General features: G+C 56.2%; 9 protein-coding genes across 9 annotated transcripts; 3 read left to right on the forward strand and 6 right to left on the reverse strand.

Annotated features, from left to right (window-relative positions):
* The first annotated feature begins 53 nt into the window (after positions 1-53).
* Positions 54-4,794, forward strand: L226DRAFT_501864 (uncharacterized protein). The gene is made up of 4 exons (XM_067677850.1): positions 54-369; positions 706-2,784; positions 2,835-3,418; positions 3,473-4,794. Exons 1-4 carry the CDS (start codon positions 91-93, stop codon positions 4,458-4,460), a joined length of 3,930 nt encoding a protein of 1,309 aa, XP_067539894.1. The 5' UTR covers positions 54-90; the 3' UTR covers positions 4,461-4,794.
* On the reverse strand, positions 4,646-6,268 carry L226DRAFT_557940 (scavenger mRNA decapping enzyme). The gene is made up of 6 exons (XM_067683211.1): positions 6,020-6,268; positions 5,797-5,966; positions 5,548-5,744; positions 5,183-5,478; positions 5,024-5,118; positions 4,646-4,966 (listed from the first exon to the last, which is right to left on the reverse strand). The coding sequence occupies exons 1-6, from the start codon at positions 6,078-6,080 to the stop codon at positions 4,841-4,843; spliced, it is 945 nt and encodes a 314-aa protein (XP_067539895.1). The 5' UTR covers positions 6,081-6,268; the 3' UTR covers positions 4,646-4,840.
* A 490-nt stretch (positions 6,269-6,758) lies between these two features.
* Positions 6,759-8,848, forward strand: L226DRAFT_557941 (Metallo-dependent phosphatase). Its single transcript, XM_067683212.1, has 12 exons — positions 6,759-6,987; positions 7,044-7,263; positions 7,328-7,359; positions 7,420-7,508; positions 7,563-7,700; positions 7,761-7,779; positions 7,835-7,876; positions 7,947-8,103; positions 8,164-8,222; positions 8,287-8,412; positions 8,469-8,538; positions 8,600-8,848. Exons 1-12 carry the CDS (start codon positions 6,918-6,920, stop codon positions 8,748-8,750), a joined length of 1,173 nt encoding a protein of 390 aa, XP_067539896.1. The 5' UTR covers positions 6,759-6,917; the 3' UTR covers positions 8,751-8,848.
* Positions 8,849-8,940: 92 nt separating this feature from the next.
* L226DRAFT_455604 (extracellular GDSL-like lipase/acylhydrolase) lies at positions 8,941-10,199 on the reverse strand (the record flags this gene model as incomplete). Its single annotated transcript, XM_067675250.1, has 2 exons — positions 8,941-9,664; positions 9,718-10,199. 2 exons carry the CDS (start codon positions 10,197-10,199, stop codon positions 8,941-8,943), a joined length of 1,206 nt encoding a protein of 401 aa, XP_067539897.1.
* Positions 10,200-10,996: 797 nt separating this feature from the next.
* On the reverse strand, positions 10,997-13,980 carry L226DRAFT_531145 (uncharacterized protein). Its single transcript, XM_067680020.1, has 4 exons — positions 13,448-13,980; positions 12,518-12,773; positions 11,202-12,461; positions 10,997-11,147 (listed from the first exon to the last, which is right to left on the reverse strand). Exons 1-4 carry the CDS (start codon positions 13,966-13,968, stop codon positions 11,082-11,084), a joined length of 2,103 nt encoding a protein of 700 aa, XP_067539898.1. The 5' UTR covers positions 13,969-13,980; the 3' UTR covers positions 10,997-11,081.
* A 54-nt stretch (positions 13,981-14,034) lies between these two features.
* Positions 14,035-14,894, forward strand: L226DRAFT_531146 (ribosomal protein S8). Its single transcript, XM_067680021.1, has 3 exons — positions 14,035-14,081; positions 14,134-14,633; positions 14,697-14,894. The coding sequence occupies exon 2, from the start codon at positions 14,145-14,147 to the stop codon at positions 14,607-14,609; it is 465 nt and encodes a 154-aa protein (XP_067539899.1). The 5' UTR covers positions 14,035-14,081; positions 14,134-14,144; the 3' UTR covers positions 14,610-14,633; positions 14,697-14,894.
* On the reverse strand, positions 14,705-19,479 carry L226DRAFT_246901 (S-adenosyl-L-methionine-dependent methyltransferase). The gene is made up of 16 exons (XM_067673231.1): positions 19,222-19,479; positions 19,102-19,159; positions 18,709-19,054; positions 18,418-18,646; positions 17,884-18,366; positions 17,718-17,836; positions 17,435-17,659; positions 17,025-17,373; positions 16,567-16,970; positions 16,333-16,509; positions 16,042-16,275; positions 15,728-15,991; positions 15,362-15,669; positions 15,140-15,309; positions 14,988-15,080; positions 14,705-14,928 (listed from the first exon to the last, which is right to left on the reverse strand). The coding sequence occupies exons 1-16, from the start codon at positions 19,411-19,413 to the stop codon at positions 14,800-14,802; spliced, it is 3,780 nt and encodes a 1,259-aa protein (XP_067539900.1). The 5' UTR covers positions 19,414-19,479; the 3' UTR covers positions 14,705-14,799.
* A 330-nt stretch (positions 19,480-19,809) lies between these two features.
* Positions 19,810-22,896, reverse strand: L226DRAFT_543384 (uncharacterized protein; the record flags this gene model as incomplete). Its single annotated transcript, XM_067682197.1, has 10 exons — positions 19,810-19,925; positions 19,982-20,168; positions 20,222-20,379; positions 20,433-20,671; positions 20,731-21,025; positions 21,083-21,157; positions 21,210-21,940; positions 21,998-22,476; positions 22,498-22,822; positions 22,874-22,896. 10 exons carry the CDS (start codon positions 22,894-22,896, stop codon positions 19,810-19,812), a joined length of 2,628 nt encoding a protein of 875 aa, XP_067539901.1.
* A 451-nt stretch (positions 22,897-23,347) lies between these two features.
* Positions 23,348-24,946, reverse strand: L226DRAFT_550797 (alpha/beta-hydrolase; the record flags this gene model as incomplete). Its single annotated transcript, XM_067682778.1, has 6 exons — positions 23,348-23,512; positions 23,579-23,900; positions 23,956-24,036; positions 24,102-24,453; positions 24,487-24,777; positions 24,828-24,946. The coding sequence occupies 5 exons, from the start codon at positions 24,944-24,946 to the stop codon at positions 23,754-23,756; spliced, it is 990 nt and encodes a 329-aa protein (XP_067539902.1). The 3' UTR covers positions 23,348-23,512; positions 23,579-23,753.
* Between the last annotated feature and the right edge of the window lie 145 nt (positions 24,947-25,091).

The following is a 25,091-nucleotide window of genomic DNA, read 5'->3' on the forward strand; positions in this document are numbered from 1 at the left end:
GTCTCGGTCTTATTATCTCGCGTTTGTTTCTATTCTCTTTGCTTTGACTTCGCCAGGACCTGGCCTAAGCTTGGACCTTTGCACTGCGCTATGGAGAATGTACCACCCTCTGCCATGAACGGTGACAAGCTGCCCACCCTCGACGAGTTACTGCGACCGAACTCCAAGCGCAACGCGAAAGCCTCGAGGCAGAAGCGATCGCCCGCGCTCAATACACAGTCCAACGTCGATCGCGATGATGAAGACTCGCACACGGAATCTGGCCTGTTGACCCCTCCATCATCGCAGACCCAGGAGGACGGCATGGACGCATCCAGGATGCTGTTTAGTCCACCACCAGAGGAGGTACTGAGGAACGTTCGGAACTCGGTGAGTGCTCGTACCCTTACCCCACTATCATCTGCGCGGTGTAAATTCTGCACGGGCTCCTTCCTTGGTGCAACCTTACAGCTTGTCAAACTATGCTGCAGACTGTGGTCGTCATACCACGGAACGGTCTGGGGAGGACACGCTACAGGCTTCGCGGCAGATTATGGTCCTCCGCGGACCAACGTTCAAGTGATGTCGTAATGTCGTACATATCATCACAGGTGGTATTGGGGCTAGGAACTGCAGATACATGGAGATCGCACTGTCTTCTGTCCCGCTGTGCCGTTCACTCCTTGCGCTCACAAGGAGACGATTCGCTGACCAACTCCCAACCAGGCTTCTCGCGCACGCTCAGTTCCCATTCAACAGCCCCCGTTTACCCCATCTCTCCTCGCTGATCCTCCGGCTGCAACTACCAAACGGAAGCGTCATGCGCACAACCGCTCTGCTTCCCATACCGCCATCGACTCCATCATCAACAATGCATCATCCAGCAGCCTTGTCGTCACGGAGGCTACGCCCAACCCGAAGCCTCGCAAGCAATCCAAGCGAGGCTCGTCTGGTCATGAGCCCGACGAACCTCCTACCCCGACGCGCGCCTCCTCCCAACGTCGAAGCGAATCCCCGACAAAGCGTGCCCTTCACAAGTCTCCCCACCACACCAACCCCGAAGCCGATTATATTCCCCCTCTCCTCACTATTTCCCGCCAGACAATCTCTGCTCGTCGTCGTTCTGCGACGCCTATACCACCCTATGAGCCCCCGCGAGAACGTTTCACGCCACCGCGTGAAATCGTCCACACTCCACCCAGAGCCACTCAGTCCCCCGAGCGAATGTCGAAATCGAGCAAGCGCAAGTCAATGTCATCGAAGAACTCAAAGAAGCTCGTCCTGACAATCAAGAAGGAGCCTCCCGAAATTGACCTAACCTTGCCACCGCCACCACCTTCGCCCAGCGACGACCCACTCTTGCTCAAAGGCAGGCCACTTCCACCACGGAAGCAGAAGCGATACCCGGAACCCATTGCGCCTCTTGCTACTGCAACTTCCACCCCTACGCATGCCCGGCAGACGCCGTCGATCGCATCCTCTTCCCCGGGCAGCCCTGAATCATCACGGCAGGGCCGTATTCCGAGCCTGAACACAAGCATTGATCTCAGCATGCAGGACGATGATGACAGCATGTACGATGGCTTCGACGGGCCGCCGCTTTTCGACTTCACGAACATGCGGGAGGACTCTGGCGTGTGGGACGACGATGACGACGATGACGACGAGGAGTTCGACCAGACTGGGGACTACACGGGGCGCTTCAAAGTTCTGACGGTACCCACGAAGATGGACCCGCCGAGCAGCTGCACGCGGTCTAGGCAGGATGCTTGGGGTAACCCGAGCAGCCCATACCCGGGCTCGGGCGGTCGGAAGAGGAGCCTACCAAGTTGCAGCTCTCCTCCACTTAAGGCATTGGCCACGGAGAGTACGGAGAGCTTCAGTTCGAGCCTGGACGAGGAGGATGTCTTCTTCCTGGATACCCCCGCTGCCGCGGATACTACCGTCAGAGCCGAATTCGAGGAGGGCAGCTCTCGCCAGACGCTCGACGAGGATTTGTCTATGGACGTGCCCAACATTCGCCCTGAGAGTCCCGTACGGTCGCCTTCCCCACTTCCCATAGTCGACGTCGCAGACGCGACCTTCGAGCAAGATATCTCTGTCCACCATGTCCGTTTCGCAGCCGCCCGAGATTCCCAGGAAGACGTCTCGATGGAGGTCGAGGACGACTCTGCAGATGGCGTGCAACCGGAAGACGACGCTGACATGTCTGGTGAAGTGGCAGTACATGAAGAGAATCCTCCCCCCGACGAAAACTATGACTCCGATTCCAGCGACGAACAAACTGTCGATCGTGAGCTCTCTCGCGAGCCGGGCGGCCACCTGAGCGACAGCGACGAGGAAGAACACGACACCCGCCCTGCTCCTCCACTGCTCCCCACCCCACAGCGCGCCATGCCCCTGGGTCGCTCGATCTCTCCTCAAGCTGTCTCTCCCCAAGCTGGCCCATCCCGCCCAAGAGGGTTCCTCTCGATCACCTCCCCTTTGCGGCGGCAGAAGTCTCCTCAGGCCCACCTTCGGGATGTCTCACCCATGCCGTCCATCGAGGGCGTCTTCGCTATCCCCGTGCCGGAGTCGACCACTGAGGAGTCACTTGAATCGTCCCACTCTCGCGTTCGTACGGAAACTTCCGAGGAGACAGTCGTAGGGGAGCAGATGGAAGAGGATGGCGCTCCTGTGGGGGATCTCGCCACGGACGTGGAAGATGGTAGTGGAGACGAGAGCGACAGTGTCGATGATGACGTGGTTAAGATCACTAGTGGCGACCCTCGTGTGGCTGCTCGTGCAGCCGCGATACTGAAGATGGTGAGTAGTACATGGTATGGGATGTGTAACACGACTCACACTTTCAGCAGCATGACTACGACTTCATCATCCGCGACCCATCCCGCAAACGGCGCCACTCTAGTGTTGACTCTGTCCTGCGCAAGGCTCGTCGGAAGTCCATCCTAGACGGCGGGATCAACAAGGGCACGCCCATCCACCGACGCCGCACCCTTGGGGGTGTCATCGGCGACAAGGTGTTCATCCCAGGCAGCCCGCTCATGACGGTCCCACAGCTCCTGCAAGAGGCGGAGCTCAGCGTGGAGCAACGGGAGCGTACTCTGTACACGCCGTCGCGCAACGGGTCGTTTGCCGGCGACACCTCGTTCAAGCTGCCTTTGCACATGGACAGGCCGATGTTCGAGACCCCGGGTCCACGTAGGGTGCAACCCCGACCTATGTTTAACCCCTCCGGACCTCGTGCATGGGAAAAGGACGACTGGAAGTTGCTCGATGCGTGTTTCACGGACGAACGTATCGCACTTGGTTCAAGTAAGCGCATCGGGGAGACCACGTTGGCGCCCGTTGAGGACGTCGTCCTCGTGAACATCGTCAACCGCTTCATGGATTACACAGGTGGCATCCCAGAAGAGGAGTGCTGGCCTGGCTGGACACGGTGAGTCTCTTCAGTGGGCGGCGCAATAGATGTGGTAGGCTGACGGTAACGCAGGGACGATTTGCTCCGTCGGACGCGGGCGCTCCAGCGGAAACAGCGTGCGGGCCAGGGCGCGCCGCCCACGCCCAGTGGCCGCTTCGGCTCAATCCCACTGTCAGAGGTGCCCGACTTCACGCCTCTTCCTAGCCGACAGTCATCCGTACAGCCTGGATTTGGCAGGCGGGAATCCCTGAGCAGTGTGCAGAGCACGAAACCTTCAGTCCATGCCTCACTGCTTGCCCCTCGGTACTCTCATCTTCTCGAGGAGGCTATCGCGGTTTCGAGGAACGAAACCAGCACCCCTGTTGCTTCCAAGCCAGTTGAGTACCGCAGTGCGTCCGTTCCTGTCCCCGAGCAGCGCAGTGTCTCTCTCCCGCCTGAGTCGCCTGCTGCGGCCCAGCGGTCAGAGTCGGAGGCTCCCATGGCGGGCGACGCGAACGCTCCGATGGAGCTCCCTCAAACCCTGGCTCAGCGGTCCATCGCCGCGCGCATGAAGGGCTTCTTCTGGTCCTACCTGCCTCGGGCGACGAAACCCTCAGCGCCCAAGAAGCCTAACGTCCCCGCACATCCCGGCCTGCCAATCCCGCCGCCGGAGGTCTTCGCGAAACCGCGTGCGGTCGCGACGCCCGTGTCCAAGCCCATTGCGAAGCCCGTCCCGCCCAAGGAGCTCGTGCACCTGAACCACGCCCCAGCCCTTAAGCCGTCCATGATCCCGCGCCCGGCGCAGCAGAAGCCGAAGCGGCTCGTCGAGCTGCACCCGGCCCCGCCGCCGCTCGAGCCAAGGCCGCGCTCGTCGCTGAGCATCGTCAGTGATAGAAGGAGCAGCAGCGGGAGCGTGAGGGATCTGGTGAAGGGCTTTGAGAGCTTGGAGAAGATGCAGGAGCGCGAGCGGATTGAGGAGGCGGCGAGGTTGAGGCGGGTGAAGAGTGTTGGGGAGTGGGCTGCTGCTGCGGGGACACGGGGCCAGGCGCAGGCGCAGGGCAAGAAGCCGGTGTGGAGGTGAGGTGAGGCATGAGGCCTCAAGGATTGAGGACGATCATGCGACTATGCACCCGACCCCTATGGATATCTTATGGCGATATATCATCTATGTTCCTTGCATTTCTCTCGTTGCATCTCTGCTTACCTACAGCACATAGCTTGGTACATTCACGTTCGCATCTCACCCACATGTATTTGCGGACCCTTCGTATCGCGTATCTCTTTCTTTCTCATTCACCTTCCTTAAAGACAATCTTACATAGTATATCCTTCATAGGAACCCAGCACATTGTATGTGGTGTAATCCCATGGAGGCGACAGCGTCGCGTCCGTAGTATGGTACATATGACAATAGCAACATCTTCTTGTCTCTATCCTCTCCGAAATGCGTCTTGATTGCATCTAGTAGTACCCGAGCTCCTGTTGGGCAGCCTTCATGGGCTCGTACAGTCCGTGTTGCTCTCCGAGGGCGTAGGTCAGTGTCATCTGCTGCATAATTGTTGGGCCGTCGGCGGAACTGCATTCAAGCTTTACGCAGATACTTTCAGTAGCGCCGGAGGGTTAAAAACGAGATGAGGGACGCACGAGCGATATGATGTCGTCCAGGAGGTGCGCTTGACCTGTGGACATCCCGGGCCACCCTTGGTAGTTGGCATTCACGATGTGTACGTGGAAGTGGTCTGTGCATGATGTAAGCCGATTCACATCTGATCAGACTCAGACTCGTCCAAGGGTGTAACCTACAGTATGACGGCTGGTAGTGGATGAACATCCTCAAGGACCCGGGCGCGAGTCCCCACCTCTCATGCACGACCTTCGCGGCTTCTCGCCGGATGCTCGTCAGCATGCCGAGATGAGCCTTGGTCAAGTCACGCAGGGTGCGTATGCTCCTGTTGAACGCGATGGCGACGAGGTAGAGGGAGCTGAGCGTGGTCAGATCCCACTTCATGTCTGGAAGGATGACATAGCCAGACTCGGGTGATGGGTCGCGGAAGAGGACCTTCTCGGCTTCCGAAGTGCCGTTGAGGATGTTTTCGACCCTGGAGGGACGGCGTCAGTGTCAACCCTTGCGGTAGGTCAAAGAACGAGACAAGAAAGCGCGTCAATACCATTGCGTGCGAGAAGGCGGGAACGCTGTGATGTACGGCTTCACGATGCGCTCGTAGAGGGCTGGCGTTTCGTGCACGATCGCCACTTCTTGCTTGGAGTACTTCCGAATGTGGACCTCTGTGGCCGGATGTACGACGTTGATCTTCACATCCGGGCTTTCCGACGACTTGGCTAGCCATCCGAAAAGCCAGTGATACTACATCCCTGCGGGTCAGCGCCTCGTGTATGAAGATCGATGAACCACTCACGATATCGGTGCCTTCTATGAGTTTGGTACTCTCCAAGAACTGGGGTATGATGCGGTCTGCGGAGTCTACCGACAGCGGAGTCTTCTCAATCCTCAGAATTGCATGAGCGCGCTCCGAGGTATCTTGTACTGGCAAAGTTCCTAGCAGCGTGAGTGCATGGGTGATGGGATCTACGAACAAAGTATGTGAGATGTAAAGGATATCCAAGCCAAGCTAGGCTGACCTTCGTTAAGCACTCGCTCATATTGAAACTGTTTCAAATGTTCTAGATGGTACCCTGCCATTTATGCGAATGCCACTGTTTGTGTGCTAAACCTACGAAACGCGTTCTCGAGTTGGTATACTTTCGGGAATGGACTTGATACTCAAGTTGAAGTGAATGGTTTACGTAAATCGCAATCTCGGAGGCGCTTGACCTTCCCGGGTTAATCAAGACTCCAGCAATACAAAGGAGACCAGGAGATAGTGAAAGAGAGATGAGAAAGGTTGTATGGTGAATGTCATCGCTGCGCGCCCGACACCCCGCTGTTTTTCCTGGAACTCAGGAAACCCGTCATTGTTTGCCTATTCAGGAAATAATCATGAAATGCTAAGTGAAATGTTAAGCTTTATCATCCGCCGAAAGGCTGCCGAATCTCCAACGACTGCACCTCTCTAGGCTAAGGAAAGGTTGCGAGAACATTTCCTAACGTTGAAGAGGTTCAAACGGATCGTTTAGCAAAGTATCTGGAAGTTTGATTCTTTCCTCCGGATTACTTACCATGTCTCGCATGCGGAAAGGATACGGTCTTTGCAGTGTCGAAGGCTTGCGCCCCTCGCTAGCGCTCGCCCTTTACTACGTAAGCGCCCCGACACCCGTTATCGTGGGAACCTGGTGGGAGGCATGCGGCGATAGCGAACGTTCGCAGTAGTCACAACGCCGTCGAGGCTGCTTCACCGCCGAAATATCTTTAGATAACCACCTCATGCACGCGGAGCACCTGACTTAGGTTCGGGAAGCCCGGTGTCAGCCGCTCTGATGGATATAAAACGGGTGGGGGTAGTTGAACGACTTCCTGAGGTACCCCCTACTTCGACGCACGATCGAGGCAACCTCGCTCTTGCAAGGACTAGTGCTCAGCATGTTGTTCTGTTTGCTTCTGGGGGTATTGACCACGGTACCATGCATCTGGGCTATACCGCTTGCCCAAGGTCTGTCTCCGTTGTGCGAGTCGTCCCGCATCTACCTAACCTTCTGTTGTCAGCAGACCCCCATTCTGCGTCTAGTCGGTCTACGGAGACGATTGAACTGAACCCATATGCCAACAAGCCGCGGTTAACTTTCCGTAAGGACGGGACTTTCAAGATCACCGTCTTCTCCGACCTCCACTATGGGGAGAATCCCTGGGACGACTGGGGTCCGGAACAGGATGTCAACAGTACTCGCCTCATGAACACCGTCCTGACCTCTGAGAAGCCCGACTACGTGTGAGTGCATAGCCACCCAGCCCTCGGTTCTCTGACCGGTGCTGATGACAGCGGGATTTCGTAGTGTGCTCAACGGCGACCTCATCACTGGCGAGAGTGAGTGTCAATTCTCCCACCTGCCAGATGAGTGGTCGACGTGTTCACCATACTTCACAGATACATTCCGCGAGAACTCGACCACGCTTATTGATGAGATCGTGTCGCCGCTTAACAAGTTCAAAATCCCATTCTCGTCTACACATGGCGTCAGTCCCGGAGTCTGCCCCGCCTCTGCTTGATATCTAACCGCCTTCGTGCAGAACCACGACAACGAACCCAACATCACTCACGCGGAGGAGATCAAGCGTGAGCTCCAGGTCGCTCCACTCAGCTATACTCGCGCTGCCCCTGCCTGGGCGGACGGTGAAGGTTATGGTCCCGGGACGTACTGGGTGCCGGTAGGTCGTCTCTCCAGAATAACGAAAGCGAGAAGCTCATTGAGGTTGTCATCATGGTAGGTATACACGAAGGCTTCAGGTTGGGATACCTGTCTTGCTCTTTCCCGTAATTCATCGCTGAACTCAGAGTCCAGATCGCAATCCCTCCCTTATCCTCTGGTTTTTCGACTCCCGTGGTCAGTACTTGCATTCACATTCACGCATGCTCTGAACTCGCTCTTTAACTGAGTATTATGCGATCTGTAGGTGGCTTCAGCGAGGGTGCAAACTCGACCAGCTTGCCAGACTGGGTGGATGCAGCCGTTGCCGAGTGGATCGAACTCACAGTCGCCAAGATGAACTCCGCATGGGGCCCCGCTGACAAGGTTGGGAGAGGCTCTCTTTCGTTCGTTCACATCCCCCCGTCAGTGCTTCCTGTTTCTGAAGTCTGCTACGAACTTACATCGAGTGTCACTTTTGGTAGGCATGTGGTCCAAGACCTCCAGGCAAACCTCAATAGCACCCAGGACCCCGGTTTGAATGGTGACCACTGTCACGAACCTCTTGCATAGTGACCTCGGCTGACCCACAACCCTCTGCATTGCAGCGGACGAGTTGGGTGAGGGCTCGACTCAAGCATCTGGGGAAGCCGCGAACCTAGGCAAAGACGCGCCCTTCTGGGATGCGCTCAACGCACAGGTGCTGAACCTGCATGGGGTTATCTCCGGACATGGCACGTACTACTACACTCTTGATTATCACGCGTCGGCTCACCTTTTGTCTTTCCAGACCATGGGAACGAATGGTGCAAGCGCGAACCGACAAAGAACGTAATATTCTGTTTCGACAAGCATGCTGGGTAAGTCTAGTATCCACAACTTCGCGCGGTTCGACATAAGATTGACCTTGACCCGCTTTAGATATGGTGGATACAGCAGCCCAGGATGGGGACATGGCGTGCGGAACATCGTGTTCCGCTCGCCCGACCCGAAGGTTGGGCCGGAGACATGGATCAGAATGGAGGATGGAGAGACGCATGCGCGCATCATCATGGACTCCTCGTACAACTGAACTCTCGCGATTGCAGTGCGTGTATCCAGCTCGTGTCTCATTTGCATTTCAGTGGTGTCCTTTATGAGTAACAGCAAAGCGCCCCTTAACAGTGGCATACTGGAGGTCATGACGCAACAAAGGCCTTTTGGGTTGACAACCGATCGTCCCAAGAGTAAGTACAAGTGCAAGAGCTTAAGACCACTTCCCATCAAGCCCATCCGTCCACCCCATCAGCAAAGCCCTTGAAGATCTCCACAGGGAACGCATTCGCAATAGCAGTGTAACCCGCGACATTCGGGTGTAAGAAGTCGCCCGAGTTAAATTCTGCCTTCAGCTGGCTCGGCGCGCTCGGGTCGCGCACGACAGCATCAAAGTCCGCCACGGCGTCGAACCACCCCCCATTCCGAATGAAGTCGTTCACGCGCTGGCGCGTCGCCTCGCGCACCGGGCTCGAGTACCCCTGGATGCTCGCGTTGAACCCGGGCGCGCTGAACGGCGTGATCGTCGCGCCGAACATGGGCAGCCCCGCCGCGTGCGCGCGCAAGATCATCTGCTTGTACGCCGCGATGACCGCGTCCCCGATCGCCTGCTGCGACGCCGCGCTCGTGCCGGCGACCCCGATGTCGTTCACGCCCTCGAAGATCATCGCGTAGCGCACGCCTGGTTGCGACAGGACGTCTCGGTCGAACCGCCCGATCGCGTTCGGCCCGAGGCCGTCGGCGAGGATGCGGTTCCCGCCTGCGGCCTGGTTCCCCAACGCGAGGGTGTTGAGCGTGGAGTCCCCCGAGGACTGCAGCCTCGCGAGGAGGAGGTCGGGCCACCGGTTGTTACGGTTGTCGTCGCTTCCACGTCCGTCTGTGATGCTGTCGCCTACGATGGCGACGGTACGGATGGAGGTTGGCACCCAGGCATCAAGAGTGCTGATGAAGTACCTGCAAAGTATGTCAGGAAGTGCGAGAGGTGAAGTCGAGAACACCGCCCTCACCAGTGTGCAACGCTCTGTACGGACGAGCCAGTGATGTTCGCAGCGCTGACCTGGTTCCCGAATGTCATCCAGGTCGTTGTCCTGCTCCCCGGATGGCTCGTGATATCATTCCCGACCTGACCGTCCGCGAGGAACATGCTGATGGTCAGCTCCGTCTGCGCCTTGACGTCAAAGTCGATAGGGTCCGACACAACGAGCGCGCCGTTCGGGATCGTGAACGACGGCGACCCGCTGAACGTGAGCGTCTTGAGCGTGCTCGTGTCGATCGCGGGGCTCCCCGCGGTGCCGTTGAGCGGGCGCGCGATGGTGACGTTCGTGATCGGCAGGCTTGTCGTTCCGAACGCGTTTGAGATGCGCAGGCGGATGTGCGAGGAGGGCGCGGTAACGTGGATTGTCTGCCGCAGAGTCGAGTTATGGAAGACGAGGCCGGTCGTGTTGAAGGGCGGGTTCGGGAGGTTCGCGGGCTCCGTCAGTTGAGGCATGGACGTCCATGCTGCGACCCAGTGCCCAGCGGGGTGCGAGCGCTTTTTCGGGCTCGAGGAACGTATGTCATGGCCCTGGGTGGCAGAGGCCAGGGATGCGGCACCGAACAGCACAAGTGCGAGCTGCCAGACTTGGTGGAACAACATGGTTCTTGAGTTGGTGGCAGCCTTCACTCTGTGTTTGGGATCGAGGGCCTTCACGCCTCTGGAGGTCAGGAAGTCCACTTTATATACCTCGCGGATGCCATGAATAGCGAAGACGGGCCGCTATTAAGGTCAGAACCCCGACACCGAGCTCATCTGGACAAGGTCGTAACGTACGACGACGTTTCTCCGAATCATGCCCGCGGCCCGTAGACCAAGTGACCTCGAGGCTGCACGGCGTGGAGCTTTCTTCCGAAGGTTTTGCTTCGTACGGGACTCTATGGAGTGCCGACGCCTATCCTTGAGACGCATTGGATACCGTGCTCGCGGTACTGCGATGAAGTGCACTTCAGTAATGACAGGGCGTTGGTCATGTATGAGTACTTGCGTCACCTTGGTGTAGTCCGAATTACCAAGGATCAAGTGACCTTGATCGTAAACACACCGAGATGGCGAATCCATGAAAGAACGCGGCTGCTGTTGAGGAGTTCAGCAGAAATAAGCGATAATACAGTACCTGAGTCCTTCGGAGGGGCTTCTGGGGCTAGCTGCAGTACTAGATGGTTTCCCGGGATCTCGACGGAAATAGAATATCCTACGATGTTCCGGGTTGAAGGAATGGTTCAATGGCCGCGAGGCACATACATCCTAAGGTCTCCAGTTCGTTCGAATAGTCGAGCCTTGTCGCCGATGACGCAGCAAAGCGTCCGCGGTCGTTCTACATTAGCATGTGTCCAGCTATGATACAGGTCCTCCAATCCGATGAAGCACTACCTCCGTAATATGTCTTAGATTCGCATCCATCTGTCACAGCAACGATCAGCATAACACGAACCACAAGCGAACAACTGTACTTGCCTTCAGCCCAACGATGATATCCTCGTCGATCAGCGCGCTCTCCCACTCCTCAGCAATGCGCACGCTCGTCTCGATGTATGGCATCGATGACTGGATCGACTCCTCCCACACTGTATCCTCCCGAATGACCGTCGTCCCCAGCATGACCTTCATCCGCCGCTTGGGGTCTATTGGGTATCCATTCCCACTCCCACTGGATTCTGCGGCCTGCGGCTGCTCGCCGACTGCGTGCCACGTCTCCGCGCCCTGCGGAGATTCCTCGTCCGTATTCAGATCAGCCAGCCACCCGTCTTGATCGAGCATTTCACCCCCTTCCTCCTCCTCGTTCTCTTCCATCACTACCTCAAGCGGTCCTTCTTCGTCCGAGTCCCCGCCCCTGCGCGGCCAGTAGTAAGTGCCCGCCTTCACGATGCTCTCTCCCGGCTTCGAGCCGACCGGCTCGTCGCGCAACTTGCGCTCGTTCAGGTAGCGCTTGATCGACCGGCCGTTGAAGTCATACACATGCAGCCGCCCACTGTCACGGAAGCGCACAAACCGCTGCCCGCACGTCGTCGTGATCCAACGCGTGCTCGCGAGTTCATCCTGGAACCAGCGCGTCACGCGCGGACCCCAGTCCTGCCACGACAGCGTTAGCGGGACCTGCTCCAGGTCCATGTCCGGGGTGATGGAATCCCAGTCGAAGATGCGGAATCGCGTTTGTGTGTCGTACGGGCCCTTGAGGTACGCCAATTTGGCGAAGTGCTCTTGCGAGGGCATGTCCGGGTATGACGGTGGCTGAGGGAGGATACCTTCCTCGCGGCAGCGGCGGCGCAGCGCAAGAGCCTCGTGGAAGGCCTTCAGCAAGGAAGAGCGCTGGACGATCATCGTATACACGCGCGAGCTGTTGTGCGGGATGCGGATGTGCATGTGAAGAATCATGGCGGACGTCGCTGGGTCGGAGTAGAATGGCATCAACGTGTCGGGGTGCGTGGCGGAAGAGGGCGGTCCGCGAGGGTTAGGTTCGCAGCGACATGTCATGCGGAGGACGATCGCACCGCCCTGCAATACAGGGAGCTCTAGGACGCACGACGTCACAAGGTTAGGTACGTCAGCGAGTGACTGCTCGGCTTCGCCTGCAGCTGGAGGAGGTGCAGGGGCGGCGAGCTCTTGCGCAAAGTGACATATCTCGAGTGCGTTGGTGGGGATAATAGGGAGGACAACGATATCGGGCGAGAGCAAAACGAACGAGTTGAACATGGTAGGGTCTTGATACGCTCGTTTCTGACCTTGCTGTTTTGTCATCATTATCTTCGAACATGGTAGTAAATATTACTCACCGCCTTGCGACGACCGGTCTTCCAGTCGAAGATGACTAGGCTGACGGGATTCGATGTGACGAACGGGAAGTAATTGTTCATTAGGAAGCAAAGTGTGTCGCCAGAGATCTCAAGCATAATGCTACAGTGTCCAGGGAGATAGTAAATGTTGTCGAAATGAATGACAGGCTGAGCGGCATCAGGATGAGGCTGCCCGGTGGAGTGTTCGAACAGTTGTATGTCTATGGAGGCCCATAACTGTGCCTCATTGATGTAACTGAGTAAATGCGACGATTAGCATATAAAGCGTTGTGGAGATACGAGCAAGATGTCAAGAATGGACTGCATTCGATGTAGTCCAACTCAAGACAAAGCACCAACGGGATGATGACCTCGCATCACGTTGGTGGTTCCTAGAAAACTTCGCCTGTCTTTCCTATTCTCTCGTGCGACACAACATCCAACATCAATCTACGCCCCGAAGGTAGTATGAGATAGTATGGGGGAGCTAGACGACAGACGACAGATCACTCTCCTGTCCCTAGAAGGGTTGAGGCAGAGTAAGCTTCATGTGCTCTCAATCCCGCCGCCCGAGAACGAAGTCTAGGATATGTGCAGGAATATTACTTCACAGACGTTGAAATGGCGGCATGACAACAGCCTGGGGCCACCTATCCAACTGTGGTCACACGTACCATACGAGGGCGCACGCTCGCCCACCCCTTTGCACAAGCATCTGGGACGTGGCAGCGTCTCCGAAGACAAAAAACACAATGGCAGGCTGCATACCTGCGCGACCTCGATATGCAGGCTACCATTGATTGTTCAGAGAGTGAGAGGTGATGTCATTGTACTCTGGGTGCATCGTCTCTTGTCATGCCACGCAAAAAATCACAACGAGATGGGTTGTGTGGTAGAACGGGGGTAGTAGATTCGGGTGAAGGGACTCACGAGTAAGTTACGATGGCAATCAAGTCATGTTCTTGGATGGCCAGGCCAACGTCAATGACCTGCTTCCCGAGGTCAATTTTCCTCCATAGTGAGCTTGAGCCAGGTCCGTCGCCACCATTACGACCAAATGCAGAATGAAGCTTCACAGTGTGCACGTTGTCTGTACCGACAAGACTTTGAGTGACTTTGCGTTCACCCAGGAGCAGGACGCCTCCGGTGAGGTCGTAGATGCCTGAAGGATGGTGGTTGAGGGGTAGAACCGTACGGTCGGAGAGGTTCAGTTGCCTCCATGCGTCCTCCTTCGCTCGCAATATACGTAACCGTTCCGCTGGTACGAGACGACACGACGGGTTGTCGATCATCCCAGAGATGTAGAGCTGTATCGTGTATTGCAGCGCGGCATTGTTCTGCACGACGTCCTGTAGCCTCAAGCAGACTTCTTGAATGTGCAGCAGGTCCGTCGGCGCAAGTAGACAGGCAATTTGTACGATGAGCTCGTCGGGCAGGGCGAGGAGAGACATGATGGCGAGAAGGGAAGAGGTCGCATGCGTAACGCAATTCGCGCCCAGGTCGCTACGGGCGCTTCTAGGTTTCGTCTGGACCACGACCTCTCCCTCCTCCCCCATTCTGTCTAGTACGTCGGTTGCGTTGTTCTGCACATAGTAGATCCGCTCAAACAACTCTAGGAAGCCGAAAGATGGTTCTTCCCCACAGCCTTTGCTCTCATGTCCAAAACGCGTTTCGCGCGCGACACCAGCACATCGCTGTCCACCACACGACACAAAACCTTGCCATCCTCTCCATTCTCCTCCGGGCGGGTTTCATCTCCAATGTCACACGTGGCACCATAGAAAAGCCCGCGCCGGATGCCTTCCACGAGGTTCCCGACTCAGAAAAGCGGATATGGGCCGACCTCAAGTACCGCGACGACCGGCCCGTGCTCTCTGACATGGAGCTCATCTCCAAACCGAGCAAACCCATCTTCATGGAACTCAGCGAGATTCGGAGATTGTGCACAGGCAGGCGAGTGCAAAATGTGAAGCCGCTACGCATGGGGGAGATTGCGATCGTGAAGACAAAGGACAAGGAGAATGAGTGGTTGGAGGCGCGAGAGGCGTTGCAGCTCAGGCTACCGGGAGAGGTCATTTGCAGGGCGCTATAATGCGGTCCTTTGTGTGGTTCATGTGTGCGTCCCTCCTTTCATTTCTGCGCGAATCCAATCATGACTGAGCTAGTGATGTGCTTGTAGTACATTATGCTAATGCTACGTTAATGGTGCTCCTTTATGTCGGGAGTGCACCCCTCTCCGACATGGCGTGCGTCACACCACGGATGGTTGTTGCGAGAGAATTCTACTCATCAAGGATCTCAATGGCGTCTTCGACGATCTTACGCCGCCGCTTCAGCTGGGCTTCACATAGTTCCCTTCCCAAGGCCTCTCCAATCTGCCATGGAACGGCATTACCGATTTGTCGATGCATCTTGACGGTGAGAGGTCAGCTCAATGTATGCTTCTCGTCATGGAAAAAGGGAGACGTACATTCTTGACTTGTCCGTTATGCGCGACAAACACGAACCAGTCCGGGAAACCCTGGGAGCGCGCGAACTCACGCACGGTGTAGATGCGACAGCACTGTGTTTGTATAGTTCGTCAGTACGAGTGGACGTTGTACAGCTCCGCGCTGAATGTACCTCGTAGTGAGTGACCTGGCATTGCTTCGCCATGGGCTGCAGATTCGTCGAAATGGTGCGAAACCAGCTGTTCTTGTCAAGTCGCCCATAGTACCCTGGCGGGAACCCCAGTCTGCTGGTTGCCGACTGGGGGTTGATGAGTGCCCAATCTTGCTCGGTGACGGGCAAATCTTGTGCGGAGTCAGCGGTAGAAGCGGATCGGCAGTGGGCCTTAGTGCTCACCTCTGTAGTCCCGGAAGACTCCCGCGGGCCAGTTGTCAAGGCACTTCTTCACGAACGCTGTGTATATGATGCTGACACGCTCGTTGAAGGTTCGAGTGAAGTGCTGCGGTTCTATCACTGGTCTCCTTCTGCACCTGCGCTGAAAGGCTGTCCGGGGCTCGGAACTGTACATGTCAGTAATGCCCATGTCCTCTGGCCCACAGCGTGCTTTGGACGGATCGCATGTGACGGCGAGCCTATCAGAGTTGCGTACGAGGAGCGCTCTCCGGTTGGCTGATAGCTTGTCCTTGATGTGCTCAGGAAGTTCCCTTGCATGGTTCTCTCAGTACTGTTCACTGCGAATATCAGCGGCACGTGACCACATACCAGTCGAATTGGAGGAGATCGCCAATCGCGTCCTGTATAGAGACGTGCTTCATAGGAGCGATCCCTTTGGAAGCCCGAAGAGGCGTGATGTCCATCTTGTCGGCAAGGTGGATTGTAAGTGTCTCGTTGGTTAGTGACGCATGGCTTGGCGTCGGCAGGTTCGGGAGAGGGTACCCATGCTTGGCCGCGATGAGAAAGAAGCGGATTCGCCCCTGCGGAGTACCGTAGTGACCAGCATTCAGTAAACCGAATCTGACCTGATACCTATGCCCTGATCGTCAGCGTACAACCACAAGGGAATGAGGACAACATACCCCATCGCCACAAGGGCGTGCACGAGAAACTTCAGGCCGCCCTTGTCAATCCCGCCCTCGACTCTGTATCTGCTTGCCTGGGAGGAGTGGAGATTGTAGCTGAGGAATCCTTTGACGTTTTCAAAGAAACAGTACTTGGGTCGGAGGAAGTCTACCCAGGACAGCAGGGTGAGCATGAGATGGCTCTTCCGGTCGTGCGCCCGTTGGTACATATTCAGCGTAGAGTGAGATTGGCTACGCGTCATTTGTCAGTTCCACACCGTCATAAAAGCTGAGGAAGCTTGGGCGTACCATGGGAAGCCGGCCACAATGCAGTCGATCTGGCCTGGAGCCGGTGGTGGAGGCAGAGGGAGTTCGTTTCCGATGTGTTGCGGTACTTCATCGCGCTGCCCTGCGTGAGCCTTGACTGCGTACTTGAGCACGATGTTCGCGCATTGATTGTATACGACGGTAGTTGGGGAGTTCTTCCTGTTGAAGAGCGGGTATTAAACTCCAGCGAGACGACAAGAGGTGATCAGGTCCTACTTAACCGTGTCGGCTGCGCTAGGTGAGATTTCCACAGCGTGGGTGACCTTCATGTGCCCTAATTCCTCCATGGAAAACCCAAACGCACCGCACCCAGCAAAGGGGTCGAACGCCCGAAGGGGTGGCTCCTTCCTGAGTGCCTCGTGTTGCTCGAGCTTGGTCAAGTGGTCCCGGTAGCAACGGATACAGACAGGGATGTTGGAGCGCTTTAGCTCTTCCCGAGCGGACCAGAGTGGTGGTTGGGAAGGGACGGAATACCGTACATAGAAATGAAGTGGAGACAGGTTGAGCCACTCCTCGAGACCCATCTCTGGGGCAGAGTTGGCATGCAGGACGGTACAGCGCCTCAGCAGGTCCTTGGCATTCACGACGACTGGCTTCGCATTTGTCATGCAGAGCTCCCTCTGCAACGTTCTGAGCTGTGTATGATGATTTAGATAGGAAACGGGAGTTCGTACCTCGTGCAGAAGTTCAGGCAACGAGCTCTCCGCGATGTTCGATGTCAACTCGACGATACGCCCAAGTAATCGAAGCGTAACTGTTGGAGATGACCCTTTCTTGTCATGGAAAGATAAAATTCGGCCGATATTGGCCGGACCGTCCGTAGCTTGAACGAGCGCGTAGTCATCAGCGTGGTAGGTGTGGCCGAGGTACATCAGACTATCTCTCGTGAGACAAGGTTCGGTCTCTTGACTCCGCTCAGCAGCAGCGATGCAGGCTAAACAGTTGTCCGGAGGATCGATTGCGTCGTCATCTGACTTCAACGCAACGTCTGTGAATGAACCTTCTGCCTCATTGTATACGAACCTAGTAGCGTTAGGCCGAGATAGTTAGCCTCATTCGCCAGACTTGTCAATAAAACACGTACTGATAAAAGAACTCGAGGGGACCTAGGGGCTTAGGCGGGCGTGGATGGTGCACGGTAAGCTTCCCTAAAACAGGGACCGCCTTGAGATCGATGTATCCACAAAGAGGACAGAGGAACAGTTCATGCGGGTCCGAGATCTTCCCAAGATAGGTCTTGGATGAATGCTCGAACCACTGTATGTGTAACTTCTTGAGTCGTTGGTCTATATAGATAATCTTCCCGAACCTGGAACTCAGAAAGATTATTTATATTGCACATGCACGCGAGGTCCGTGGAGACCCACCAAAAGTAATCTGCGAGAGTAGCATCTTCGGGTACCTCTGAAACAGAGAGGTCTCGCGGAAGTTCACCGCCTTCGACCCCGTTCCAGTCGCCCTTCGGCACGACGATGCAGTCCCCAACCTGTTTAGGATTCAGTGTTGTGCCTGCAAAATCCCGCTTAGTCGCACTTTATATAGTTCTCCCCTGATCAGGACGGCATTCCAATATTCGTCGCGCAGACGCTCGCTGGTAGGGAACGACACGCGGGGGAGATCCTCCAGATTGCGGTAGAGCAGCCGACATACATAGGAGCGCATCTCCTGCTGTTGCCGCCTCAGTTCGTGTTTGGCCGGCCGTTTGGTCCGCGGTCCAACGACGTGCAAGCTCTCCTGGAAGAGGCCATGAGCCAGGCTGTCGATGAGGGGCGTTACATGTGTTGGGTTCTGATTCTCTGGCCGCAATACTGCAAGGTCAAGATTGCCAAGCATTAAGCCCTTCTTGAGCTTGGGTCTGCGGCGGGTGAGGTCTTTGTCGAGCTGGGGCAGAGATCGGTCGATATATACAGAGGGAGTCTTCTCAGCGAGAGAGTAGATCTCTTGCACGAATGGTCGTGATGCGACGCGGTTATTGAGTACTACATCGTCGCCAACGAAGGATTTGATAAGAGGCACCTGCGGATGTGAGCCAGCTATGATGCACAATCATTGATGTCCCACACGTACTGCTTCGCATAGATCTTGTACTCGGACGCGAGCCCCAAGGAGATCATCCCATGCATCTACGTACTGTTCCTGAAATTGAGAGTATGTCATTATTCCCTGTCCCATCGCAGCGGAGATGACTATCTGCGCGATGCGGTGGGGGCGGTAGAATTCGGCATGAGTCGCCGCGTAGTCTGCGTTTGGTAACTTCAGAATATACCATGCATGCCGCGTTTGTACGTATAATGGTCTAGTGAAAAGGTAGGTTAGTGACCGCCAGGGCGCATGCACAGGAAAACTGGTACCACGAACTCTTGGTATGCTGTATAATCAATGGAGTAGCAGGAGATTGAGGTGGTGCGCCATCGTGGATGAGCGGTCGGATGGTTGTCGTCAACATCGTCATCCTGGTCGGCGTCTTCCTCATTCATGAAGGCGGGAGAAACATGGCCAACGGCTTCGATCTCGGCTTTACCCGAGGCATTGCGATGGTCCAGAGGAACATAATTAAACCCACGAGAAGGGTCGAAGATGGCGAAGTCGTTCAGAATCCGGACGGGTTCGTCGTCAACTGTGTCGAGCCGTTCTTCAGGGTCCTCGCCTGGTACGAGTGCCTCTCCTTCCCTGGCTTCGGTCCCGGTTATATTGCAGACATGTTCTGGAAGCGCGGTAAGCTTCGTCACGGCCCGGGCGGGAAGAACGTACTCGGGGGAGGTGGGCCCCGTTTTGGCCATTCTGACCGTGATTTGCGTCCGCGCTTGCGCTTGGGGGCAGCGTGGCACCATGGTCAGTACTACGCGCACAATTTCGAGCACAACGAGGTACCTGAAGACTACTCGACACGTAACTGTCCGATTCTTTGCGTTTGCTACTGGTTATGCTGGATCCTGCTGGGGAAGATGCAGACTGAACCGAAGGGGAAAGTGCGACAATCCCAGGGTCATTTGGGGGAACGTGTTCAGGCCCGAAGCTCACTGAGAACGCTGTTGGGCGACTCGGTATTCGTCGCTCTGACATATCTGCCGGTGTATGCCTCAGTACTTGTCGTCAATGTCGGCAGTTGTGTCCATGGGGTCGAGGGTGACCGACAAGAGGAAAGGCTATGTACTACTAAGTTCAATCAACCTCGGACTCTAATACGACGCCCGGCGCTAAATCGACAACATATCTTCACGGCCTTTGTCGCTGAGCTCAATTCAATTGAGACTCAAAAATCAAATACAGAACAACCAGTCAGCAGAGCCAGCAAGTCAACAATGCTGCTACGGCATCACCAACATTGTGCAAAGTATGTAAAGGCATCAAGAATAAGCCAGGCCTCAGAGTATCGACACTGATATGAGCTATGCATAATGCTACAGATAAGAATGCTACAAGAAGTTCCAACTTAGTCCATAAGTAAGTCGACCAACATCACACGCCCATGGGCCTCACGGCAGTCCCTATCCGCGTATTCCTCCGCGACATCCGCCCGCCGCCGGGTTTCTCCATCGCAGACTTGAGAGACCGGATAGTCGACACGATCTCATCTGGACATCATGCATCAGGGAGAGCGTCCGGGAGAGATGGAGGAGAAGAGACGTACTTGCGAGCTTGGGGCTTTCCGCCTCGAACTCATATCGCTTGTTACGGTCGGCGCCGCTGTGCACGACTAGCTTGAACGTGGCACTGTTCTTACTTGACTGCTGACACGCAACGACACTCTTGAGGTGATATGAGGAGGTCTTGCCGCTGTCGAAGACATGCTTCGCCTTTGTGACCGTGGGTATGATCTGTACGGCACGATTAGTTGTCTACATGGTCTTGTGGCACGTAAAGGACGAACATGGATGTATCCTCCGTCAATGGTGAGCAGGCGGGCGCTGCGGGTGACCATCATAGGCATCTTTCGGTATACAGTATACTTCCTATACGCGTTCATGAAGTCGAACATCTGGCTGAGGTTCTGCTCTTGGATCGCGGGGTCGGTGGTGAAGATTGAAGCTGTGCACAATAGTCAGCGACCAGCATGAGCATGGAACGGGAACACCGCGCACCATTGGGGTCAGTTGTGCCTTTCCTCTCCCGGACTTCCACGCCATACTCGCGAAGCATGTTCTTCTTGATAAGAATAAGCTCCCGCTTCCCTTGCAGACTTCGCACAGTGCGATCGAGAGGGATGTTGATCTTGACATCGGAGCTGACCTCGACGACAAGCGCATAATCCTTCGGATTGCTAAGCTTTCGTTTCTGGCACACCGCCTCCAGCACCTCAGCCATGTACATGCCGCCAGATCTACAAGTTTCAAGATAGTCAGGAATCCACCTTTTCGTGGGGCAATTTGGAAGACGTACGCCTGGATAGTGGTTGAGACGTGACCAGGCTCGTCCGCGGCACCGGCGATACGTATCCGCAAGAAGAGTGCTGGACCATGACTTGACGATGGACCAAGAGAGCTCGGGAACATGCCCACGGACGACCCGAGCGAGCCGAGAAGGTTCGCACTGGTGCCAAGTAGAGTATCTGTGGGAGGCACAAGGCCGGTCGACGTCGACGTTGTCGCGGTGAGTAGTCCTGTCGACTTCTTCTTCACAACGACACGCGAAATCCGGCGCTGGATCTTCGACTCGAGAATCTTGTTCTGCTGGACTAGACAAAGAGATCATCAGCCGCGATCTCGGGGGCAATCGACATCGATGTACGAACTCTGGGATTGCGTTGCCTCCAAGACGGCATACGCGTCGAAGTTAAACTTGGAGATCTTACCCGTTCGGTCGGGAGCTGTCGGGCGTTGGTTAGCAACGAGAGCAACCGAACCCAGCGCACTACTCACGTGGGAAGTCCTCGTCCACCTCTCCATCCTCCTCCGCTATACGTAGGATCCATCCTGCTGCTGAGCACCGAATAGCCCACTTCGGGTCCTCCTCTCCGCTCAAACCCTCGTCGAGTTTCGGGAGCCAACCTTCCTCCCAGTAAGTCCACAACGCATACCCGAGTACCTCTTCCACAGTTGCGTCTTTGCGGACGCTGAGGTCTAAAGCGCGGTTCGCGGGCTCTCGCGCCATGGGGAAGAATACGCGCACGACCATACTGTCGCTCTCCGCACGCCCTGAGATCGCGCTGTAGAGCTCCGAGAAAGGATTGGAGGAAGACGAGTTCGATGTCGCGGCAAGCATGGCGGTGAGAGCGGACTTTGCGGGATGTGCTGGGGGTACAGGACGTCGCTCGAACATTCCAGAGGGAGTCGGCAAAGAGGAAGTGCTAGCACTGGCAGACTTTGCCACAGACGGGCCAGCAGGGGGCCGAGTCTGGCTGTTTGCCGCATGATTCGGTGCGGGTGTGACCATCTCAAACATGGCATCGATCTGGCCGTCATCGCGCTCCGGGGACACCGATGGTCGTTCACCGCCTTCGCGCACTGGACTCAGGCGGGAAACACGTGCACTGCTGCTCGGAGGGATGGAAGATGCCATCATAGAACCAGCGGACGATGACATCCCGGACAACATCGACGCGCCTTCGGACGCACTATCCGAATTCAGCCCGCGACTGGCTGCGAACTCGCTATAGGGACGATGAGGATCGGTATGGGCCAAATAGAAGACGAAGGATGTTACTCACGGGTCGAACTCATCGTCATTGATTTCCATGCTGTCGTCCCCTTCTCCGAAATCATCCTCCTCCTCCTCCGGAAGCTCATCGGACTCGGATTCTGGCTCGGGCTCCGATGACGACGACGATGAAGACATCTCCGGGTTGAGATTCATCGCAACCATCGGCACTCTGGGAGCTATTCCTGGTGGGTGTGCACGTGCTAACAGCCTTTGCCGTCGTCGAGCCTCCATCTCTGCTGCGCCCTTGAAGTTGAATTTCGGTACAAACGGGGGAGGTCCCTTCGCAGGCACCGGTGGACCCTCCTGCTGCTGAAGGGCTTGCCCATCTCCATTCTGCTGAGGAGTGATGGATGAGGATGACGCAGAAGCAGACTCCTTGATGGGCGAACGTGGTCCTTCCGGCTTGGACGGTGACGTGGGGGTTGCAGCTATAACTTCGGTCTTGATGGGTGTCTCCTCGGGCGCCGAATCCGCTCCATTTGCATCCTTAGGCAACGACAGACGTACCGAATTGCGAGCCATAGACGCACGCTTTCCGTTGACCCGCAAGCCTAGAGCACCAGTTCGCGAAGGCCCAAGGATAGTCGTAGTGTACTTGAGACTCGCCCCGGGGAAGCCTGAGTGACGCCGTCGCGCGGCAGGAGCAGACTCATCGTCGCTTGGCGTCGGGCTGGTTGGCATCGCTACCTCAGGCCATCGTTCGGGGTCTGCGAGCCCTGCGGCGTCGATATACGGGTTGGAGTGGTATGATGGGTCGAGAGAGATGAGACGGGGTCCGTACGGATCGTCCACATTGCGCAGATAGTTGAGGCGAAGACTGTGAATGAGATAACTTGACAGAGAATTGGAGCAATAGGCCGCATCAGCAGTGACATGGACTCACTCTGTGTCGCTGATGAGAGACATCCTTCCACTAGCTTTCGCCTATCCTGATCCCCTAAGGTAAGCACTAATCCTAGCGGCACTTTCAGCCAAAGTTTGCGCTGCCAAAAATGTCTTCTTTGAGTGCCCTTGACGGCGTTGAATATAGATCGAATAAGCGGGCGAGAGTACGAGATGAGGAGGAGGTCGACGAAGCCCGCGCGGTGAGGCTGCGAGCCAAAGCCCGTAGACGCTCGCTGCAAACGCCCGCGGGCCGCGGACTCCGGGGCGCATGAGATCGTCATTAGACCTGCACATGATGTGGCAGCATAGGCATATGATCTACCAGCTCAAAGAGCTCATGAACGAACCTTGCGAGCGCAGACCTGAGCTTGTCCCTCATGAGCAGGAAACAATAGATGTTGGAACAAGCGGTCGTTCCGGGGTGTAGTAGGGAGCCCGCGTCGCAAACGCGCGGGGTGTTCGATAGAGAGAGGGGGGGTATTTGTACATAAGCGTCGATCCCGTAAGTAATACGGGTGCACGCGCACAAGCTTGCGTGACGCCCGACGCTCGCCCGACGGCCCGACGACCACTCCGCCCGACCAACTTCAACAATAGAGGCACTCAAGGAGGACATATGGGCTCAAGAGTCAACGGAGCCTCTGCTAGCTTGTGGTCCGAGATGAGTAGTAGGATGAGCGATCCATACTATCAGGCTGTGTTCGTCCTTACCTGACAGGCGTAGGCTACCGCTTGTTGTCTGAGTTGTTTCGCAGGAATGGCACGTCTTGCTCGTGGGCCGCCTGTCCTCCCAAACGGAACGCACTGGTTGCTTCAAGGACACTGCCAGTTCACTGGCATCCATGCCCACTGGGCTCGACCTTATACATGGGTTTCAATCAAGAGATGTACTCCTCGATGACCTTATCCGGGATATCTCCGATTTCATGCAGCAAGTCGTGAAGGGCGTCGTCGTACTCCACGAGCTTCTTATCCTTGGCGTCCACTTTCATATGGAACGTAACGCCAGCTTTGGGGAAGTTGGCCTATAGGGTACATGTGAGTCAGAACGTAACTCGCGTGTTGTAACTATAGACGTACCTCGTCGGCGGTACCCCAGGTCATCAGTAAGGGGAGGTAGGCAGGCCAGTGCTCGTAGTCTTTTTCGAGGAGTTCTTCCCCCTGCGATGCCAGGTTCAGTACATACAGAAGATGTAGGAGCAGAGGATCGTACGTGCCTGCGCCACCATAGTATACAGTCCCAGCAGAGTCCTGCGTAGCGGATCGTTTTTCAAAGCTTTGACCTGCGTCTCGTCGAGGGAGAAACAGTCTTCCGGCATATCCGCCGGGAAGGGAAGGGCAGGAGCAATCCTGCTGAGCAGGTACGCGATCCAAATAAGGATCCTCGAAGGGCGGTGGGTGAGGTGCACGAGCGGACACTGCGCGATGATCCCAGAGACCATCGCGAGGACCTCACTCGATGGTTTCGTACGTGTTGCAAAGCCGAGCGTCATGCCGGCACCCGCAGAGTAACCCATGGCGAATATGGACGTCCCGGGGTAGGTGCGTCGAACGTAGCGCACCCACCGCTCAAGGTCGCTCAGCTACACTGCGCGGCTGGTCTTGCCGTACGCCTCATCGGGACTCCTGTACTCCTCGTCAAGCGCTGTGCGTCCGAATCCACGCATGTCGTATGCAAAGACGGTAACGCCGCGTTTGGCGAATCGGGGGTGGATCGTTTCGTATCGCGAGATATGGTCCGCAAAGCCATGGACGAAGATCAGCACGGCCTTCGGGTTTGGCAGGGTAGCAGCGTATGTCCTGGTGTAGAAGTGGTGGCCGTCAGCACCATCGAGCCAGGCTTCGGAGAAGGTAGGTGTCCACGAAGGAAGGGTGGCGGTGGTTGCCAGCAGGTCGCGCACTCTACGAGCCTCCGCTGAGGTTTCATGTAGCGTGGATAGTCAAGCCGTTACCCCAAGGAGACATGTGCGCGGACCACGGATCCTCCTATGGTGTTCGCTGAGATCTGATACCGGGTCGCAGTAAATGCCTGCTTTCTGATGGGCACGTCCAAGACCGACGATATCTTCATGATTGCAGTACTACGACAGCATATTCATAAGTCTTGGTCAACCATCGTAGTCTACTGAGGAGAGTCCTGGTGGGAGAGTCGGTACGAGGAAGAGATGTAGCGATCACATTTCCGAGAAAGTCGGACGAGATGACGCGGTCAGCAC

Source organism: Lentinus tigrinus (assembly GCF_003813185.1).
Source record: "Lentinus tigrinus ALCF2SS1-7 unplaced genomic scaffold L226scaffold_4, whole genome shotgun sequence".
NCBI lineage: Eukaryota > Fungi > Basidiomycota > Agaricomycetes > Polyporales > Polyporaceae > Lentinus > Lentinus tigrinus.

Coding starts and splice junctions, on each gene's coding strand:
- L226DRAFT_501864 (XM_067677850.1), top strand. CDS start 91: ATGGAGAATGTACCACCCTCTGCCATGAACGGTGACAAGCTGCCCACC. Junction 2,785..2,834: donor CAGCCGCGATACTGAAGATG/GTGAGTAGTACA, acceptor CACTTTCAGCAG/CATGACTACGACTTCATCAT. Junction 3,419..3,472: donor TGCTGGCCTGGCTGGACACG/GTGAGTCTCTTC, acceptor ACGGTAACGCAG/GGACGATTTGCTCCGTCGGA.
- L226DRAFT_246901 (XM_067673231.1), bottom strand. CDS start 19,413: ATGTCAGAGCGACGAATACCGAGTCGCCCAACAGCGTTCTCAGTGAGC. Junction 16,510..16,566: donor AGCGCAGCCGACACGGTTAA/GTAGGACCTGAT, acceptor GCTCTTCAACAG/GAAGAACTCCCCAACTACCG. Junction 16,276..16,332: donor ATTGTGGCCGGCTTCCCATG/GTACGCCCAAGC, acceptor AATGACGCGTAG/CCAATCTCACTCTACGCTGA.
- L226DRAFT_557940 (XM_067683211.1), bottom strand. CDS start 6,080: ATGGCAGGGTACCATCTAGAACATTTGAAACAGTTTCAATATGAGCGA. Junction 5,967..6,019: donor TGAGCGAGTGCTTAACGAAG/GTCAGCCTAGCT, acceptor CTTTGTTCGTAG/ATCCCATCACCCATGCACTC. Junction 4,967..5,023: donor TGGACGACATCATATCGCTC/GTGCGTCCCTCA, acceptor ATCTGCGTAAAG/CTTGAATGCAGTTCCGCCGA.
- L226DRAFT_531145 (XM_067680020.1), bottom strand. CDS start 13,968: ATGTCTCTCCTCGCCCTGCCCGACGAGCTCATCGTACAAATTGCCTGT. Junction 12,462..12,517: donor AGACCGGTCGTCGCAAGGCG/GTGAGTAATATT, acceptor CAGCAAGGTCAG/AAACGAGCGTATCAAGACCC. Junction 11,148..11,201: donor ATATCATCGTTGGGCTGAAG/GCAAGTACAGTT, acceptor TTGCTGTGACAG/ATGGATGCGAATCTAAGACA.
- L226DRAFT_531146 (XM_067680021.1), top strand. CDS start 14,145: ATGGTTCTTCCCCACAGCCTTTGCTCTCATGTCCAAAACGCGTTTCGC.
- L226DRAFT_557941 (XM_067683212.1), top strand. CDS start 6,918: ATGTTGTTCTGTTTGCTTCTGGGGGTATTGACCACGGTACCATGCATC. Junction 6,988..7,043: donor GGCTATACCGCTTGCCCAAG/GTCTGTCTCCGT, acceptor TGTTGTCAGCAG/ACCCCCATTCTGCGTCTAGT. Junction 8,413..8,468: donor TGGGGTTATCTCCGGACATG/GCACGTACTACT, acceptor TTGTCTTTCCAG/ACCATGGGAACGAATGGTGC.